General features: G+C 47.3%; 2 protein-coding genes across 3 annotated transcripts in view; one reads left to right on the top strand and one right to left on the bottom strand.

Annotated features, from left to right (window-relative positions):
• The window catches only part of CDHR1 (cadherin related family member 1), a 49,152-nt gene extending 35,854 nt beyond the window's left edge, over window positions 1-13,298 (top strand). The window contains exons 15-17 of one of the 2 annotated variants that reach the window (XM_056352886.1): window positions 1,294-1,522; window positions 2,466-2,720; window positions 10,463-13,298. In XM_056352886.1, coding sequence (XP_056208861.1) covers window positions 1,294-1,522; window positions 2,466-2,720; window positions 10,463-11,011 — 1,033 coding nt within the window. In that variant the 3' untranslated portion in view covers window positions 11,012-13,298. Of the gene's footprint in view, window positions 1-1,293; window positions 1,523-2,465; window positions 2,721-9,542 lie in introns of both variants that reach the window. The other variant, XM_056352887.1, reaches the window with a different exon arrangement.
• A 791-nt stretch (window positions 13,299-14,089) lies between these two features.
• On the bottom strand, window positions 14,090-19,956 carry LRIT2 (leucine rich repeat, Ig-like and transmembrane domains 2). Its single transcript, XM_056352888.1, has 3 exons — window positions 19,756-19,956; window positions 18,583-19,364; window positions 14,090-17,098 (listed from the first exon to the last, which is right to left on the bottom strand). Exons 1-3 carry the CDS (start codon window positions 19,863-19,865, stop codon window positions 16,287-16,289), a joined length of 1,704 nt encoding a protein of 567 aa, XP_056208863.1. The 5' UTR covers window positions 19,866-19,956; the 3' UTR covers window positions 14,090-16,286.
• Window positions 19,957-21,235: the final 1,279 nt, after the last annotated feature.

Raw genomic sequence — 21,235 nt, 5'->3', positions numbered from 1 at the left:
GCTCTGGAAGGCTGGATTGGTTTCCTAGCCCTGGGACCTCTAGACCTGCTGAACACACAGTTTGATGCAGATTTAAGTTTCAATTAGAAGCATGATTTTTTTGTGTGTCAGTTTGCGTTGGCAGAAGGATGAGTTATCCTGGAGTAAGAGGAATAGTGTTTCCTATTGAAGATAAAACCATTATGCTGGCAATCCTATATCTAAGCTGCTAGTGTGAGCGGGGTACGCTGCTGTAATGTCTTCATATTTCAGTGCTTCTAGTCTCCCACTAAAATGGGGGTGATGAGAGTCCTCTCTGCATGGTTAGGCTGGGTTGGGTGCTAAGGAGGCACTTGGCACAGGCACTGTCCCCTACCGAGATTTGGCACAGCTCCTTCCACCTCCAGGTCTTGGCTTTCATCAAGCCTTGTATTTGTATTTAATAGGGTAATGAAAACAGTTGAAGAGCCTGGATTATTAAGTGCCCGTTTTATAACGTCTCTCAATTGTGCTCACAGAGGAAACACAGAAAATATTTTGTTATCCTGTACATTAATAAAAGCGTATATAAAACTTTTCATCTGTTAAACACCCTACTGCTTGGAGCCGACGCTGGCAGTCCATTTTAAAAAGCCACCGTGTTGGGATCTTCTCTATAAATCCAAGCTTTTGGCTGACACTTTTGACAGTGTCTCAGTAATTACAAATGTGTAGAATCAAACTTGCTATCAATAAATCTGAACACCCACTCCATCCCAGTGCCAGTCTATGGAAAAATGATTATTTTTGGAGGGGGTAATTTGCCCTGCACTTTGGGGGATTTAAGAGCAGCCATTTTTCTTACCCATTCTGAGAAGTAAAGAGCTTAAATATGATATGTGGCATGCTTTCCTTAGCTATTGAGGTGATATCGTTCAATCTTAATTTATGCAGGACATGATCTAATATATTGTACTTACAAACTGGAAAAAAAATAAATAGGCAGTTCCTTAATGTTTTAACGCAAAGAAATCACTCTGTGAGAAGGCCATCACACTGAGCATTTACTGAGGACAAAGACTTTAACAGAAAATGCAGCTTAAATGGCTAATGCATAATTGAAAAACACCAGACACTGATAGTTTCAAAACTAAAGGATCTAGACAAAAATAGGTAGAGTGAATGATTTGGAATCATCAGCCAGACAGGAGTTAGGTGAAGAGTACCAATCTTTGGGCGCAGCAATTCCGTGTTTAGAGCCCACCTTTGCCCTAGGCTGTAAACACACATTAAGTGACCCAAAAACCCAGAAGTTTTTCCATGCTTCTTTTCCAGGTTCCTAATCCACCCATCAACTGGTATAATTTACACCCAGCCCTGGGCTGTATTAGATGCTGAAGTGAACTCAAAGTATAATTTCTATGTGAAGGCAGAGGACACGGATGGGAAATACAGCCTGGCTGAAGTGTTTATCACTGTGCTAGATGTCAATGACCACTCTCCAGAGTTCAATGAAAACATCCAGGAAAAGACAATGATTATCGGGTCACCAGTGAAGATCGAGGTGAGAGATGACACAGTGTGTCGCAAAGCAGAGTGCTTTGAAAAAAGCCCCGACTCTGCTGTTTATTGCTCAGGGATCGTGATGAATGTCTGAAAGTTGGCTTTTCCTGGGGCTTTATTTTTTGCACATCCATTTGTATGTAACAAATGGATTAAAGCGTGGAATGATAGTGTTTACAGAGTGCTGAGAAGGAGAAATAAATTCCATAGGCAAAAGATAAAATTCTCTTACAATATTTGAACCATCAGCTGCTGGAGGATCCTGGATTATACAGTGATCATAAGAAGCCCAAATAAGATGAATGAATGAAAGTACAGGGGTTTGGATACTTAACCTTCCTGCCTTGCCTTTGTGCTCAACCACACAGATTCTTTCCCTTCACTGTGCAGAATTGTATTTGTTGATCCAGTGTGGAACGGGAGGTAAAAAAAAACCGCAACAACAATTCACCAGCAAAGGCGCAGAAGATCTTATACTACACATATCTGAATGCATATAGCAAAGCCTGATTACACACCACCCCATGTTAGCAGAATAAATATGGCGGCACAAAAATTACGGCAGCTCTAGTTTACAGTGCAGAGCTAATCCCATTGTTCTCTATCACTTCAGATTTGTCCCCCACGCTGTGTGAGAAACTCCCCAGCACTGAGTCATTTGAATTCTATAGATGGGTTACAGTTCAGTTTTTCCTCTGATTTTATTTAATCTCAAATAGAAATCGCTTATACAAAAAGAACTCTACTCCTGCTGTTTTTCACTACAAAAAGTAGCATAGCTGATACCAGAAAAGGGAAAATTGTTTCCAAGATGAAACAAAAACAGCGCAGTCATTTCACAGCATGGATATTATCAGAAGTAAATGCTCAGGAACTTTCAGAGTTTTGTCTTCAGGCAGACATACAAACAATAAGATCTTTGTTCTTTACGTTTCCCCTACCAGGCTATAGATCAAGATGCAGAAGAACCCAACAACATTGTGGATTATTCCATCATGCAAGCAGATCCAGCCAACGTGTTTGACATAGACCAAAGCACTGGGGAAATCAAGCTGAAATCCTATATCCGTTCCCTGGACATCATCCACAACATCACAAAGAATAAAGACTGCATCTGGTCGGTGGTGGTGCAGGCCAAAGACCGAGGCTCCCCGTCCTTCAGTACCACGGCAGTTCTGAAGATTGATATCACAGAGGAGGTAAGCAAATGTTTTAGAAACATCTTTGTGTGAGACGATCCTCGAGAGGCACTGAAGAGTGGACACTGCTTGCTCCACTTCTGAGGCTACTTTAAAAATGCTTCAAGAGTTGAAACCAACAGCCAAACAGTTGCCAGCTATTGCTTCTCCTTCCTTGCTAGCTCTGTTTTGTAGAGTGTTTCTAGAGCCTTGTGGTGAAGCTGGATTCTACAGCCACAAACGTAAAAGGCATTTTGGTCAGAGAAATTGCAAAGGTGCAAAGGTAGGAGCGTGGTGTGGTTGGGAGGTGAGTTGCTGGCACCTGATCGTTAGAGATAGGTGCAAACTAAGGACTGTAGGCTCCTGAGAGTAAAGGTAAATCCTGACTGCTAAATTTCTGCTTTTTTGTTTTCATTCAGAAGAATAAAACAAAAAGTGAATGAAAAGTAGCTGGCGCCGGAGTGAAATATATCAGAGCAGTTTTGCAAGTCAATGTAAGTGACATAGGAAAAGGGAAAAAAACTTTATAGAAACGCTTTAAAGTATATAGAATTTTGAATGCGAGTTTAATAGTTGCAGTATTATTAGCAGATATAACAAGAAGGCTCTGAAAGATAGCACACATAGGTTGATAGTTTCCCGTTAGTGCGACTTTTACATCAGCCAAAGAACAAGCAGCGATTTATGGTGAGCAGCACACGCTTGCATGATTCTTATTTATTGTAACTGCCTTGCCATGCCTTTAAGTAGGTACCAGCAGGGAGGAAATGTGCTTTAAAGTAGATGAGAAACACATCATTACCCTGACAGTCTCTGGACCACATACATACTGGGCAAAGATGCAAATCTCTTCCTACAGACAGCAGCTGCCCTTCTCTTTGTTTGGTCAAAAGGCGCCAACTGCTCCTTTATCGGTCGCAGTCTTACTCCGTTTTCTCCATCTCCTCTTACTTCACTGATACTCCTTATCAGATGCAATTACGTGATACTTCTTGCGTACAGCTCAGAGCCTGCTGGAAGTTAAAGATGTCTGCAGAGGACACTTGTGTGGCCAGGCAAACTCTGCCACCAGCAGCACAGGAGGAGCTCCCGGTCCCTGTTGTCAGTGCCTGCCCTGCCAGGACTGCCAGAGGACCGGGCTGTGCCCTGGCGTGGGGCAGCCTGGTGTGGGGCTGCCCATAGGGCTCGTTGGAAGCCGCCATGCAGCAGTGCTGGGGCTCAGCACGGGCAGGGCATGTTGCCTCCAGGCTCCGGGGGGCTGCACATGCTGCGTCCCTGCTTTAGCTCTAGAGGTTTAGCCATTCTTACTGATGTAAAGGAAATAAGCTGCCTATCACTTTGATTTCTCATAAACCCATAAGTTTTGGGGGTTTTTTACAACAAATAAGAATTGCTACCTGTAGCCAACAGTGGGAGCACCCGCCCTCCCTGCCTTGCTTCCAGGCTTCCCGTGGGGCAAGCATCTCAGGAGTGGGTGGCAGCAGGTGGCCTCAGGCACTGTTGGCCCCCTGCATCTAGCCTCCAGCTTTCCCTTTCCTTTCCCTGTCCTCCCAGACGAGCTGGTAATCTTTCTGGTATCGTGCAGGGCTAAGGTACCAGGCTAAGGGGAGGGAGGAGGGAGGGAGGGAGGGTGCCCCATGCTGCTGCTGCTGGGGGAGAAGTTGTGTCCCTGAACCAACCGATGAAGGACATCTGGAAGGAAAGCAAGAGCAGCTGATGCTCTGGGACAAACAGTTTCCTGGATTTCCTTCTAGAGCTTGAAGAAATGTCAGCACCTGATGGAAGAAAGTGTCTTGTACAAAGTCCCCTCTCTTCTTCCTTTTCTCCCCCTCCAGGGGTATAGATTGGGCACAAAGTGAGGGAGTGCTTCTCCTGGTAAAGTCTAAAGGGGAAGCAAAGAGGGCTGTGAAGACATGGACTGCTCTGAGACAGTTTTTCACTTCTTCCCACGCTTTCCTTGATGCCAAGTCCCAAACCAGAGCCTGAGATAGCAACGGCATCTTCTTTCTTTGCTTTAGTAGGTCTCTTCAGCAGGACCTGCATTACTAATCCAATGCACATCCTCCATAAATTTTTGTATATTTCTTCATTACTTCTTTCATTGCTTGCAATGATTTGAGTTGAGCTGTTTGTCTTCAAGAACATCATATCACCTTGCAAAAACCACTCTCACATTTCGGCTTGCACATGAGAGGCAGTGCCAGTGTACAAGACCCTCAGTCACTCCGTGTCCCAGAGACAGTGCAGATGCTGCTAGCACCTTGTGAGGAGAACAGCCCCTTGGTGTAGGGACATCGCATTCTCTCTCTCAATTTCTTGCTTACTCAGGCTGTTATGAATGTACATTTCATCCCTTTGTGCTTCAGTTGTACAAAGCCTTTTTTAGTTAGCTGTTTGGTGGGTATTTATGTGTTACTGATTTTGGATAAGGAGGATATTTTTCAATGCATCCTCTAGAGGTTTCCCGCAGTGTTAATCACACAAAGTAATTAAACAGGCATATTTTCTGATTAACATTTACCATTGCAATTAGCGCAAGGCTGTGCCCTTTGAGATAGATGGCTTGTAGCTAAGTTCAGCAATATTGCACATCAAAAGGACCTTTTGCTCTTAGAATAATACAGTGATAAAAAAATTCCAGAGGCCTTTTAATTTAACTGAGTCTGGGTTTATGGAAATCGGTATTGAGTGGCATCTGTTAATCTCCCATCCTTTCTCAACAGAATAAGAAACGTGCTGGAAAAGCCTCTCTTTTTTTTTCCACCCTTATGTCTCACTCAAAAATCTATCTTGCTGCCCAAGATTTTCCTGGAAGGCTGATTTCCATTCCTGATCCTGAAAGCTGGCCTGGTGAGGAGATCCCTCTGCCTCTTCATGACTCCACTGAGGTTCTGAAAATATATGGGGGTGTTTATTTACATCTCTTCATGGGATGAGGCTTAAGTCCATATTTAGACAGCACAATGTGTGGTTCTTAATAGCTCTGGCTACACATTTAGACTTCTAAATGTAGCTGGTAAGTCTGCAGTTTAGATTCTTCTAACTGAAGAGTTCAACAAACTCCTTCTGTGAATTAACGTGGGTATCTCCTGTCTCATACGAACCCTGAAACCATGGGAACTGTGCTTGCTGGTGGCACTAAACATCCTTTGCCACATTCACAGAGCAGTTAGCCTCTTCTTCCCCAGTTACACACACCTTGGAAAAGAATTGTTCAGAGAAGGTTGGTTTGATTTGAGAAGTCTTGCCCCATGCTGGCATCTGTAAATGCAGCCTTCATATACAGGTGATAGCACTGCGCACTGGGATAAGCACTGGAGGGGGCAGCTTGTGTTCTGCCTTGGATCAGGAGTTATTTCTGAAGCAAATCTCCTGATCATCTCTACATACTGTGGGATGGCTCGTGTCTCAGACAGCTCCAACTGCACTAAGTGGACTTCTTTGAGACTAAATTGTGTTTGGGGAGAACACCTAGCTTGCTTCAGTGCTAGCAGGCAGTGCATCCCTGCAGCCACACCAGAGCAATCTGATATTCAGAAATGCTGAATATGTCGAAGTGGCCTCCTCAGAACCAGCTGGCTTGTTGTACAGACCCACTTGCTCAAGTTGATGCAACCCGAGTTGTCTGTAATCTGCGATAACTTGGGCTCTAAACAGCTTCGGCTACTTACTTAGACTTCTAAATATAGTCGGCGAGCCTTAGCTGGTCTCGTGGTTGAACAGCTCAACCACACACTCCTGTCGGGTCCAGCTTCTAGATACATCACCCACTTGCTCTGCTCACTGCAACCAATGCATTTTATGAAAGGCTCTTGAGAAGCTGCCGGGAGGTGTGGGTGTCTGCACGCTGCAAACCGTTGTGTCAGGAGAGAGAAAACCAAAGGAAATAGGTCACCATTTCAGTAGCAAAGAGAGGCACGGGCATCCTCCCTGCAAAAATCAGGTTTTCGAGAAGGAGGCATGGCAAGAACAAGCCCCACGTGCTGCAGAGGAGTGTTTTCCGCAGCCTGCCCTTCAGGTACACAGCCTGAAAGCATCTATGTACGCTTTAACCGCGCGGTGCTGGGTCTTATGAAACTGGCTTCAAAGGCATGTGTCAGTGTTAGAGCCCCTCAAAAGCTGGCGAGTCCCAGTGACCGCTGGACGCTTCAGCAGCCCATGGGACTTGGGCTGAGGAGCTTCTCTGCAGGGGACATACCAGTCACAAGGGTCCTGCAAGGGACCACACGTGCCTAGTAAATAAAAAATAGGTGATGACATCTTTTAATCCAAAGAGTTGCTTTAATCCTTTTAATTATATTCTTGTCTCAGGATTGGACTTCTTTCTGGAAGCTGAAGCGCACAGTTTAGCTACTTCCAAACTTCTGCCACGGTTCTGTAACCCTCTAATTGCCCCCGGCCTTTCTCTGAGCCAGTGCTCATTATAACTGTGAAATCACAGCAAAAAACAGCAAAGCATTATCTTCTGTGGGCAGTGGCATTTTAACTCCTTTGATGGCTATTAAGAAAGAGAGTGTTTTTTCCAGGGTTTGGCCTACAGAGGTATGGCAGTTGCTTCCCAAACCAGCTTTCGTTTCATTGTGTATCTGCTTTTGTTTTACATGTACAAGAGAAACCAGTGCTCTTCAAAATGCAGCATGCCTCTTAGGGAAGAACAGCTAAATAAGTCACACAGTGGCACTATTCGCTGACCCAGTTCTGAGGCAGCGTTGACCCGGTTGAGGCAGTGTTGGCAATCGATACAAGGACCTGAAGGTGTTTTGAACATGCAGGGTAGTGTTCAGGGCCAAACTGCTCAAACCTAGGTGTCTAAGCGCTCCCAGACTTCTCTGTCAGAGGGTGCTCAGACCTCTCTCAGACCTGTTGTATGTGTTAACTAACTGGGCCACAGTGATGATACAGACACGATTGCAAAGCTTTTTGGTGACAAATGCACTTACCACAAGCTTCTCTGCAGGCTGGCTAAGATAATGACATTCCAGGCTTGGTTTGCAAGTTATTCTTCTTATTTATCAGGTGACTGTCACAGCCGTGACAAACAGAAATTCTCCCACTGTATGCTTACAAAATGCCTTATGATTTTATGCAGAGGTTACAGAAGAATTGTTATCCAAGGCTGATTCTAGGCAGCGTTTAGTGTAGTACCAGCCCAGTAACTAGAATGTAGGCTGAACCAGCTAACTATTAATGGGTTTAGTTTTGGTATTAATCTCCTGTTTGTAACTGGAAGCTCTGAAGAGGTGCCAGACTTGGTGAGACAAGGAAGAGTTGAGCGAAGCCAAATTCTGAAACTCCCCATACGATTTCCATCGCTTCTCACCCCTGCAACTGTTGTACACTGGCAACATAGATACGTTGTATTTCCGTCTAATCCCATTTATTCAAGATTTTCAAATAACTAGTCAAATAATTATTACTGAGATACAGCATCTTCTTAAATATATGTCATCTTTCTCCTAGTGTTGATTCTATACTATTTGGCCATCAGTGTCTTGCTACAAAATAGATCTTGACAACACTCATAATAAGTGGACTCATTTTGGGCCATGTACTGCTTAGCATGGTTTATCTGACACTTCATTCATCAGGCTTTCACATGAAGTCACGTAAGCCAGGCTAGAATTTCTGTCATCTGATGGGACTTAAGTACAGAAAATCCATGTAATGCAGAACAGCAAAGCTGATGTGAATCCAAGCTCTGCCAAATCACGGGCTGCTCTGCTTTTGGATTCTAGCTCAGGTCCATTGCTAATTAAATAATGGAAAAACTCTTTGCACAGCAAAATGCTGAAAATTGGTCACTACCTGTAAGGTAACATGGTCCATGAGTTCTGATAGCAGTTCTTCGTCCATTTCTCTTTAGCAGTAGGAAACATTCAAGGTAGGGGAAGAGTGGGCTTGGACAATGTGTTGGAGGTAAGCTGTGAAAATAGAGAAGTGAAGTGAAAAGGCAATGGGGTGTTTATTAATGAATTTACATTCACTATGTTTAGGGATATAATTTAAAAACAAATACTGTTCCTGTGTAATACATGACAAGAGGTGCTCTGAAGCACCCTTTGGGGATACTCAGTGATCTCCCTCCACAGACTGTGGAGGGTAAAGAGGTGGGCGTCCTAGTTTAGAGTCATACGGGGAAATCCATCTGATCTCACCTTAAATGTCTAAAAGTCAGAGGTGCAAGTCCAAGCTAGGCACGAGGCTCTCCTTATGCTCACTGTCTTTAATACCTGTTTTAGCATGTGGTGGCTGCTACTGTGGAGGTGTCCTTTGCTCCTCATTGACTAAAAGCTGGGAGCTTAGACCGCTAACTAAATGCAGATAACCTGTTACTAGACATGCAAAGTTGGGGTGATGATTCCCTCCTGGAGTGGAGGCCAGAGGAGTGGGGCACGGTGCGCAGCCCTGTGCCTCCACAGCCACAAATAGCTTTATGACTGGCTCTTGGTAAACAAACCTGCTCGTGAATGTGCCATTTCTGAAAGATCTCCTGGCCTTCCGCAACACCACTGTCTGTCCAGACATTGTTGCAGGAGCTTGTATTCATTATGAACGTCTCTTGGAAATAATACGGGTGATCCATGTGCTGCGCTGCTCCCTTTTATTCCCTGATCAACCAGTTTGCTTCCTAACTTCTTTTAGTGTTTCTGGATTCAGTTCAATGCCATTGCAACTGTCTCCTCTTCTGTGCCTAGTTCAACACTTAGCTCCCTTTATTTTATATGCTCTCTATCCTGTACACGTCTCACCCTAGTTCCCTAGTTGTATTTATAAGAGATACAGGCCTCTTTCATATATAACCATGTGAGGGTTGACAGTTTCTCTTATTTTTGATATTTCCAGATCAAGTCCAGGGTAAAATCCTATATTTTAGGCCTCAAGAAGCGTCCATGGACAATATTTGGAATTTGCATGAGTGGCGTCCTTTCCACCATTTCTGTAACAATGGTGATCTCCACCATCATGTACTGGAAAAGTGTGAAAAGATCCAAGCTCCACCCGCAGGGCAAAATCCGCAAAATTATACGGGGACCTCCGAGACGCTCAGTGTGCTAAGCTGCAGAGTGAACAGGCCATTCATTTGTCCTTAATATGCCATATGTAGCTTATGCTATTTATTTCTTTCATTTCTAAAAACAAAGCTCTTTAGTTCTACTCATCTCCCCTACCTCAAAGAGTTTTGTTATGTCTGTAAAAGAGTACTTGAAAACAGAATGCAGCACATACCTGCTAACTACTCATTTGTACACCCGAATTTTATGAAGTGAAGTTTTCTCATAATCTTTTCAGTGCCATGCTCAGTAATAACCCCATAAACTGCATCACCTGCAACTGTTTTTGCAAGATTGTTTTCTACTCAAAGACTTCTGTTTGGGTTCAACACTATTATTCCTAGGAAATTAACTCTGAAACGTAGTACAACAATACAGCTGCAGATCCTGGAGCCAATTATTTTCTTGCTCGGTTCTTGCAAGTTAAACAAACACTACGGTGAGGTGGAGGAATCCATCCTAATTTGGCAGCAATACTCCCGTAAGCTTCCGTGCTCGCCATCCATCCATCTCACTACACTGTAACGCTTGCCCAGCCTCCTGCTCCACCTAAATTCTCCAAACCTGGACTGGCTCTTTGCCTCTCGTTTTTTTTCAGAGACAATTTCCATTAGTCAGCCCTGCGTGTTACATATTTTGGACAAATGAAATTTCTGGGTCGCTGTCTGTCCCATAGAGTAAGTCACGTGTTTTCTTTGTACTCTTTTACAGACTCTTCACAAAGGGCCTATGGCCGCCTTTTTGATGCAAACTAAAGATAACCCCATGAAAGCCTTAGGAGTGCTAGCTGGTGTCATGGGCATAATGGTGCTGATAACTATCATGATCTCTACTGCCATGTTCTGGCGCAACAAGCGGTCCAACAAAATCATGCCGGTAAGAAGGATCATAAAAAAGAGACAGACCCCACAGCCCCGGGCAGTCAGGATGGAGTGGCTGAAGTTCAAGATACCCAGCAATGCTGCGGATAAGTTTGTCGTTGAAGACGATGCCAAGAGCCTACAGAACGAGAACAGCAACAACAACATCCAGGCTGCCCCCGTGCCACCGCCCACCCCCTTGCCCCCGCCGCCCCCCGCCCTGGCTCCCAAGGGTGATGCCCCAGGGTGGCTGGTGCCGACTGTGTCTGGCTCCCTCACTCCCAAGTTCATAAACAAACAGAAGAAGAGAGGTCATGGCAGTGCCCACAATGCCCTCGTGTCAGAGCTCAAAATGAGGTTTGAGAAGAGGAACGCAGCTATTGGTGAGCCCCACATCTAGGTGCTCCTGGCAGCCCCCAGAGACTGCGGATTGAGGCTGTGCATGGATATGTTTATGTGCTGTGGTCTCCCCCGTGTCTGTCAGCACCCCATGATCCGACAGCAACTTCTCGCTGTGATAGCCACCCCTCACCTTCAGCAAGTATTACATGCTACAGAGTCACCCCACCCACAGCAAACGCTGCGGTCTGTGTCCAGTTGTGAGTGTGGTTCCTTCAGCTCGTGTCCCGGCACTGGTCCCTCCCTGCAGCTGTTGGATCGGGGTGCTGAGTACCCTCACGCCAGCCACAGTCTCTCCACATGAACGGGGATTCAGGTTGCCCCCCAGTTTGGAGGTCCCTACCCCAGAGTCCGGGTTTTCAAACAAGGCGCTCTGCAGCCAAGGCACTGAAGGATGCCACTTCTGACCTGGTCTGGCAGGTGGGTTTGAGGTGTCCAAAAACCTGACACTTCAAACCCCAGCCCCACTTTAGAAGACTGTGGCACCAGCACTACATCAAGGGCCGGGTGTCCTACAGCAGCGATGCTGCAAGAGAGTAGTGTGTAGCTGGTACCCGCTGTCCTCAGGGTGCGACGCATTTTGCAACAGCTGGCGGAGCGATGTGCTCATGGCCTGAGTACCTCCATTCCCAAAAGGTAAGCGAGCAGGCTTGGAGAAGTTCTTCGTTTATCCTGCAGCTTATGCTGGGTTTTGCCAGAGTACGTTGACATGATGCTGTGCTTTGCTGCTGTCCTGGACTTGCCTGCTAATTGGGGGACGGGGGGTCCACCACAGCCTTGTGTAGACCAGCTGGGCAAGATTTGGGCGCAGAAGTTCAATAGCCGCACTCACCCAGTACTGTCTCCTTCCGACACCACGTCCCCTAAGGAGGGAGAAGCTGGCAAGAGAAAGACATGATTAAAGCAGCAGCGAAGACAAGGTAAAACTGAGAGAAAAATGATAAGTGAAAAGTATAGACAAGTGCTGGGAAGTTGCATAGGTTGGTCAGGGAAGTGTCTGGAAAGATCATTTGGTTTTGTAGATGAGCAGGAGGTGTCGGGAAATGTATTTCATCAGCTTACCTGGCTTGCTCCAGGGACTGGTGAGTGAAAAAGGAGGTTTCCATAGAATATTCTGTTTTTTCCTGTCAGTATTTTTGAGTGAATTATGCAGCAGCTAATGGGGGGTGTGTGTGTGTGTGTGTGTGCAGAGCAGCTGATGCTTTGTTTTCCTGTTACGTGATGGTAAAAAGGCACCAAAGGCAGAGCACTTTTCCCCTGGATCTATCCCATAGTTTCTCTCTCGTGTTTGTTTCTGAGGAGATGTTTTTCAGCTGGCCTGGCTGTTTCCCTTCCCTTGGGGAGAAGGCAGTATGCACCAGGCTGGCTGGGGAGCAGCATCCTGCACCCTCTGCCCGAGCCCTGGCCCCCCAGGGCAGCTGTGCTGTCATGGATCAGCACCGTGGACATCAAGATGGGGAACAAACCTGACAGGACAGGACACAAGAGGTTCATGAGACTGTTCTCCAGCTGTCGTTTCAGCTGGACCAGCAGACCTAACCCCCAGGGCCTCCTCTCACCCTGTTAGCTGGTCTAATTCCCTTTTTTTGCATCAGGTCTTCATCAGCTTAGGGGATAGCTGGTTGAATAAGAAGTTACCTACCTACCGGGAAAATTCTGTATTTTTTAACTTTGGTTCAATCCACCTAGAAGCCAGAGGGTGACCATCGCTCATGCCACCCATGGGCTGAGCCAGGAGCTGTGGCCAAGAGGTGCAGCAGGGTCCGAGCTGGGGGCTGTGGCAGCAGCGCTGCTCCCATAGTCTCTCCTGCTGCATCTCATATTTCCTCCGCCGTTTTCTTGCTCATCCCTCTTCCCAGGGCTGCGTGGTGTCAGGCCCAGGCTCTCACGGTGTATTCAGTCACCTCATCCTTGTCCTCCGGCTGTGAGCCGGTGGGACGGGTGGGATGCAGCCCACAGCCAGCTCCCGCTGCCCTGTGTGAGCACATGCCTTCTGCTGCTTGTGTCTCTGCCAGGCTCTGCAGCGTTTCCTGAGGTACCAAACGTTTGTGATTTATTCCTTGTACTACTGTTTTCCCCGATGTTGTGTTGAAGCCGGTATTCAATGTTCATTCTCTAACGAGGAAAGCCTATAAAGACCATTGAATTAAGTGAGATTTAACAGGAATTATAGGCTTTTAGTCTTAGAGATTATATTTAAGAGGGAATAAAGATGTTTTATTACTATGTTGTGAGACCCTTTTCCAGTTACTCTGTATTTCAACTTCAAGGGACGGGTTTGTAAATAATAAAAAAAAAAAAAAAAAAAAAACCAACCTGCAAAAGGTGCGTCTGTGGATGGTGCACTTCTGTGAGCAACGATGCCTTGTCAGTGCTTGTGATGTGACCGCATGGGCACAGGCAGCCAGGCGGCTTTCTAGGGTGACCACATGGCCCCTTTTGTGGATCACGAATCGGGAGAGGGGCTGCATGGTTTCTGGGCAACACCAGCCTCGAGGGAGAGGAGGCAAGAAGCGGGATGGTGCAGGGGACAGGCAGGGTCACAGAGGAGCCCCTGGCCAAGCACCCGCTGTGCCCTGCAGCCTGCTGCGGCATGGCCCCAGGGGAGGAAGGCTCCTCGCAAGGCTGCAGGCTGTGTGCTTTATTATGAACTTTCTACATGTGGTGATGGGAAGTTTTGTCTTTCTCTGGCTGTCCCTCGCTGTGGTTCAGCAGCTCTTTACAGTCTCCACAGTTTGCCATTGTCCCTCCTTGTTGACTAGGGTGGGAGAAGGCCAGTTGTTACAGCCCCTGATTTGTTTTTCACTCCCCCTCATACACTGGTCCTTAACCAGCATCAGCTCATGCCTGACCCCACATGCACTATCTCCCCAGGGGTTTCTCCAGGACAAGGCTGTCTCCCTGCTTGGCTGGCTGCTTCTGCTCCTTCCCTGCCGCTCCAGACCCCGTGACACATGCTACAACTGCCCGGCGTCCCCCATCCCTCCTGGGAGCTCCTGGGCATCCAGGTTGCTTTGCAATTGGTAACTAAATTCATAGAAATGAATAGCAGGTGACATCTGCATATTCTGAAAATCTGTCATGTTTATTACTTTGACACTAAAAGACTGACAAGACTAGAAAGTGCCTTGAAGTACAACACCGAGGGTCAGCATTAGCAAGAGGTCTCTGTTCCAAAGCTGTGCAGCGAGTTACAGCAGGAGGAGGTGCTGGGGGAGAATCCTGGGGCCGGAGGACAGACAGTGTGGAAAGCAAAAACAAAAACACAACTAGAAAGCCAAACTGCCGTGGAGTGAAGCTCACGTTAGGCTTTATCTCTGCTTACCGCTGAGGTTTCTACTCTAATTTTTTTTTCTTTTTGAGGCGGTCTGTAATAACACATATGAAAAGGGCTGCAGGTCTACCAGCCACGTGCTTTGGTTGTACTGGAAAGCATGAGGCCAAAAAAGAAACAGGTAAGTCACATGTCCTCAGACCCCCAAGAAATGCAGCATGAGCTGCTCTGCAAGCAGGGGCCAATTGTCTTTACATGCACATTTGGGGTATTTCACCTCTAGAAAGGAGGCAAGCTTCGGTTTCAAAGCAGCAGGATGAGTAGATGGCCCATCTGCATCTGGGGGAGGTGCCTGGATCCCAAACCCCAGCTCCACCACCCTCTCTGTCCCCGGCCACTTTTCCTGCCAGCCTTATTCAGGCCAAGCATCCCCATCACCCCGTCCTCATTTTGGCTAGAATAGAGACAATTTTCTTTTTAATAGCTGGTGCAGTGCTGTGGTTTGGAATTGGCATAATAATGTTGATAACACACTGATGGTTTTGGTTGTTGCTAGGTAATGTTTTTACTAAGTCAAGGACTTTTCAGTTTCTCAGGTGCTGCCAGCACAAAGGCTGGAGGGGCACAAGGAGCTGGGAGGGGACACAGCCAGCACAGCTGACACAAACTAGCCAGAGGGACATTCCGTACCACAGAACATCACGCTCAGTATATAAACTGGGGAGAGCTGGCTGGGGCTGCTGGTCGCCGCTGGGGGCCTGGCTGGGCATCCATCAGTGGGTGGTGAGCAACCATGTTGTGCATCACTTGGGGTTTTTTTCCTTTTGGGTTTCATTCCTCTCTCCTTTTCATTAGTATTCTTATTATCACTATTCTTATTATTTTATTTTATTTAAATTATTAAATTGTGCCTTTTTTCCTGATTCTCCTCCCCATCCTGCTGGTGGAAGTGGGGGGAGTGAGGGAGAGGGTGAGTAGGACTTAGTTGCAGGCTGGGGTTAAGCTACAATAACCCGGCAGCCACAGGGCCCTCCTGGGAAAAAAGGAGACAAGTGATGGGCAGGGTGGAAGGGGAAACAGCAGTTGAGTGCTGGCTTGCAAAAGGCAAAGTGTTCATTTTTCTGCAGCTCTTCTTTTTAGATAGTGAGAAACTGAAATGGTCCTCTTAAGATGTCTGGACACAAGTAAAAGGCCCCCCCACTCCCATCTAGTACAAAAAAAAAAGCCAACTCAAAACCTCAGAAACCTTGTGCTGCAGCTACATCATGCTGGTGTTTCAGCAAGCACTCACAGGTTTCCTATTTGTTGTACAACCAAGGCTGTGAACCTCTTAGGGCTGTGTAAACCTTAAGGAGTAAGAAAAAAAAATATCAAAAAACCCCACCAAAAAACCTCACCACCAACCAATAGCCCTTACCAAAACAAATTTTCGCCAAGTGAAACAAAATAGCTGCATCACATTGCCCCAGTCCTTCTCATCCTCATTTTTCTTGCCAGTTGTGAGCACAGCCTTGCCCAGGCCCCCGGTCTCTGCACGCAGGAGCTGGCAGCCGGCACAGGGCAGCGCTGCAAACACGCCTCCCCCTGCACCCCCCGGCTGGGAGAAATACAGAAACAGAGACCAGCCCCTACGAGTGGGCAAGGGGGACCTTTGGCCTGTTTCCGTGTGCGTTGCTGTTGGTTTTGGGGTGTTTTTCTTCATTAATGCTTGTTTCCCTGTGTATCTGTGTGCATTGCTCCATGACAGTGCTGCAGAGGCAGCCTGGGGCTGGGGGGGGGCACAGCCACTCGCCCCCCCGAGTACCCCCATTCCCAGGGCTCTCCAAGCCTGCTGCAGATCCGGGCCGTGTGCCCCACCATGCCCTGAGTCCTTACAGCACTGAGCCTTCTTTGGTGGTCCTTCAAGAAAAACCAGCACATGCTGTGGCTCGAGGTCGTCTGAGAAAGGTGCCGCTGCACTTGCAGGGCAGGCAGGGCTGGGCTAGTAGAGGGCAGGGCTGGGCTAGTAGAGGTCAGCGCTGTTCCGGTGGGGTGGCCGGGGCTTGCCAGGCTCCTCACGGGCCAAGGGCTGCCGGGCGCCACGGCCACCCTCGGGGCGACAGAGCCCATCCTCGCTGCCGGCAGGCAGGCTGTCCAACGTGCTCTCCTTGCTGCCCGCAGCCTGTGCCTGGCCCCCACGGCGGCGGCGGGGACAAGCGCAGGGGCAGCGGGCCAAGCAGCCGGGGCGAGCCTCGGCGGTACAGGCGTACATGCCAGCAGGCACGGCCAGCACCATGGCGCAGACGATGACCACGATGTGGATGAGCTTCTCGCGCTGCTCCAGCTGGCTGATGTCGCTGCCCGTGACAAAGACGACACACTGGCCCTTGCGGGGTGCCTGGTTGCGCACAGCCACACAGACCTCATACTTGGTGGCGGGCAGCAGGTCGGTCACCGAGTAGGTGTTGACGCCAGGGCCGATGTAGATGGTGTCCTTCTGGGCAGCATCATAGCGGCCCACCAGGAGGGTGTACCAGGTCTCCCCCGGCTCTGCTGCTGCTGCTGCCACTGCAAACCACTCCAGGGTGATGCCATAGACCGTCTGCTTGGCGATGCGCACTTCTACGTGGGTGCCCGGCTCGGCGGGGGCAATGGGGGCCCAGCCCACGGGAGTGGTGGATGCCCACAGGGCTCCCACCTGAAGGGTGATGGCCGCCGAGGAGTTGCCCAAGAAGTTGGCAGCCATGCAGGTATAGTTGCCACCATCTGCTGGCCGTGCCGCCGGGATCAGCAGCTCTGAGCGGATGGTGTCCTCGCTGACGGGCTCAGTGGACACTGTGGGAAGAGGGGAGCCATGTCAACAGGCAGGGACCCCTCCTGCCCATGCAGACAGGGAGCCACTTGGGGCAGCCCCAAGACCATTCCTGCGTGGAATGGGGGGGCAGGAGGCCAGGCAGGACGCACCCTGCCCCGGGAAGAGGAAGGGGGCATGGGAGTGTGCCAAATCCCAGCAGAGCTTGTCAGCAAAGTGTTATCTGGGCGAAGAGGCAATTAATGCGCTGAAATGCCCGAGATCAGGAGACAGGGAGGGCATTCGACCCCGTGCGAGCGGCTGGGGAGGCTGCTGCAGGCAGAGGCCAAGCTGCCCGTGTGCCAGCTGCCATCAGCCTGCTCAGGTCAGGGCGAGCCAAGGTGAGCTGCTGAGGTGCAGGAGGCACAGTTGCAGCTTTGGACACACGTTCCATCCTACATTAGGATTGAGTGCAGGAAATTGTCGGTCTCAAAAGGCTGAGGCTGAAAAGAGGCGTGTGGAGCCAGGGGCGTTGGGCTGGACATGAGGCAGCTTTGGAGAACAGTATGAAACCCCCTGCCGTCTGCCCAAACAGGGGCATGTGGCTGTGGCTGGGGAAAGCCTGTACATAATTAATTCAGCATGTGCTTATGGAAAGATGCACAAGTGCTGCTACGACACTACAATTAAAGCAAATAGCAGTGCAGGATTAAGGGCTAATGCTATCTTATTTAGCTAGCTGGCTTATTAGGAACACATAACCTGTGCGGTGCCCATATACATTATTAGCTTACCTGATGAAAATAGCAGCTTGTCCTACTGAAGGCTCTTGGTAAAAATAAATGTGAAGGAGGATGTGCAAGAATGGAGCTGGATAGGGAGGAAGAGGAAAAGGCCTCGTATTAAGAGGCCCTCAATAAAGAATATAAATAAGCCAGGTTTGCGGAGGGTTACAACCTCTGGTTTTGTTGTAGAATATGAACAGAGGGAGACAGGCAACAGGGCTGCAGGGTTTTGTGGTTTGTGTGGGTATTTCTTGAGACAACATATGGAAAACCACAAACATGTTGTTTGTTCCCGCTCCTAGAAACACACATACATAATAATATAGAGTGTATGTGTATTTAGTATATAATATATAGTGTGAATGTATATGCGTGTCTAGCTAGCTATATATTTACTATATATGTATGACTGATGTTTTGTTACTAGTTCTTACTTCATGTGTCACGATGAAAGCACTACTACTAAAAATCCACACAAAATAATTGTGTAGAAATGAGGCTGTGCTCTTCTCATCTTTGACTGATATCCTGCATGAAGCAGGTCTTCTCATGCCGGTCAGACACACAGGATGATTAAGATTATTTGGATTATTGCTACCACAATAACTGTGATGCTCTAAAGCAGGAGTGAGAGCCAGCATGGTGACTGTGATGGCCTGAAGACCTATGTAAGTAGAATAGCAGTACATAAATTTTAAATTTAAAAAAAAAAAAAAAGAGAGAGATGAAAAAGCTTTGCTTACCATTAAATGCCCTTAAAAGTTTGAGCGCATAGGTCCACCAGACCACAGGGGAAGGGCTGGCTTGCACAAAGCAGGTCAGGGTGATGTTCAGCCCCACTGGGACTGTCAGGTTGGTGTCAAGGGCTGAGGTCAGGGGCTTCATGCAGCTGTTGAGCTCCACTTCATGAAAAAACTTCCCTGCCCTGAATTTCGGGCTTGAGCAAGTTAAATAGGAATTCATCAAAATAATAGGTGGGCCGACTGACTTGATAAACTGGACAAATCCCCGCAGGCGACAGTCACAAATCCAGGGGTTGTCATGGAGGGCCAGGACAGCGTTGGAAATAGCTTCTATCTGCCCCTCTGCCCTCTGGCTTCTCTGGTAGACGGGCCAATTGTAGAAGACATCCCTGGATATGACGGTAAGCTGATTTGAGGACAGATCTAAATAGGTCAGGTTGGGCAGATAGCGGAGCGCATGTTCTGGAAGGACATCCAGCCGATTGTGCTTCAGATCCAGGATTTTCAGGGCCGGGGTGTCTTGAAATGCTGTCCATGGCACTGAACTTAATTTGTTCCCTTGCAGGCGCAGCTCCTTCAGAGTGGGCAGATATTCCAGGCTCTTAATGTGCATCACGGTGATGTTGTTAAAATTGAGCCAGAGATATTCCAAGGCACTAACATTCTCAAAAGACCCACGAGGCAATTCTGTTAGGTGAGAATTTTCTATTCTAATTTTCCTGATGTCCTGAGGAATGTTTGCAGGGATCTGCCTCAACAGTGCAGACATGCAGAGCAAACTCCTAAGGTGGAAACCAGAAGATTCTCCGGGTCATACACCACATTCATAGCTGACAAACTAGTTCTCTATACAGGTCTACAAGCACTTGAATAATTATAAGGTATTGTGTACAGGGCATGCATAAGCCATGCATCCATCCTTCCCTGGGTTTCACACCCATTTTCCCACAAAGAATACAACGAAGTCATAAAAATTGCTATGCAAGCAACTATGTATCTCAGCAAAATAAGAGAACTCTCATTCTATGCTTTAGCTAATACTATCCAGGTATTAAAGGAAGCATATTATGCAGCCACCTGTTTGGTTTTGGTGTTCACATCATCGGCAAATATATGTTGGGAGTCTCCGAGCTGCTTTGCTGGTGCTACGAGTAGGGTAACTAGCATTCTTACCTTCCAAAGCTGTCTTGAGAACAAGAGCATCCTGTGACACAAGATGAAACAGATGGGTTTATCTTGTGGAAGGCCAGAAGAAGAAGAAAAATATGACAAATAGGGTCCATATTCTTCTTTAAGAAAGCACTGTGCAGGGTTTGTACCAAACATGCCAACAGCCTCCAAGAAGCAAATCCTATTAGTTGTAATCTTCCTTGACGCAGAAATAAATCCTGCTGGGGACCCAACCCTAAAGAAGACATGTACTATGTTCATAGCGTGTGTCAAAGTGCTAAACATCACCCCCAGGACTACTCTTGGCATTTATTCTTTAGCTGTGGGGATTCTCACAGGCATGTTTATTTGGTTGATAATATGAAGATGGAGGCAAAACCACTTCTGTTCCCAAGTCCTTAAAAGTAATTAACCAAGCCTATTTACTTTTTTAAAAAATTTCAAGGGATCTGTCTAAATCTCATATACTTTAATGGCATTTATCAATGCAGAAAGCCACAGTAAGGGCCAGGCTTCACAGCTGGAATTTGTCAGTGCGTAGTGCTGTGTTGTACAACCCATCAGGCTCCACACCCTGCCCACAGCTCTTTGCAGGGTGTCCCACTGCACACAGCAAGCATGAAACCTCATCCTCAAATTTGGTTGCTCTGTCACAGAAATAGAAGTATGGCACTATTTTTCCTCTGAAACAGCTTCCCCCCACCCCCATCTCCATTCTTACATGTTGGTAATGAAAAAAGAAACATAGCTGTAGCCAGTCCATGGGCTTCTCTGAAAAAATATACCTTGGACATCAATCTCTATTGTATAAATATAAAATTTCAGTGCTATTCTCTGGCCTTTCCATGAGACATGCCAATTGCCTTTCCATCAACTTGAAAAACTTAATCTAAACAATTCTATGAGCATTGATTTGGTGTAACCAAATTCATTTATCTTTGTTTTTTAATCCAAGATAGCAAGTTTTGGTTATAATTTCCAAGCAGCGCTGCGTTCTCCTGGGGCCATCTAGTGTGTATGGGCTTCATCACAGCCTGCAGAAGGCAGCTGCCACTGGAAAAAGGCTTAACCTCACCACAGCACATGTGAAGCTGGGTCACAAATCAAGATTAGCCTGAACCTACTTAACCTCTAACCTATGGGACCAGGATAGAAAAATATTTATAGTGTGACGGCTTAGATCTATACTTGGTTGTTGCGGTGTGTGCAACAGCATAGCCTCTGTAAGCCTACAGAAAACATAGGATTGATTCTGTAGCTTCTAATTCGACAGGTGCTTTGATTTCAAGGCAAATCAGCAAAATGAGCTGCTGGGGAAACCGGGGACTGTTGCAGTGCTTCATGACTGCCTCCCGTGTGCGAGCAGCAAGCAGTGAGTAGTGGGCCTGTCGGGCTGCTCTTGCTCGCTATGCCCAGCTTGTAGCACCAGCATATGGGGCTGGGTGTTTTTATATCATTTTTTAAAACTGAAATCTTCCTTATA

Source organism: Falco biarmicus, chromosome 9 (assembly GCF_023638135.1).
Source record: "Falco biarmicus isolate bFalBia1 chromosome 9, bFalBia1.pri, whole genome shotgun sequence".
NCBI classification, from domain to species: Eukaryota; Metazoa; Chordata; class Aves; order Falconiformes; family Falconidae; genus Falco; species Falco biarmicus.
Note: the sequence above shows the minus strand (reverse complement) of the source record. Positions and strands in the feature narration are given on the sequence as shown.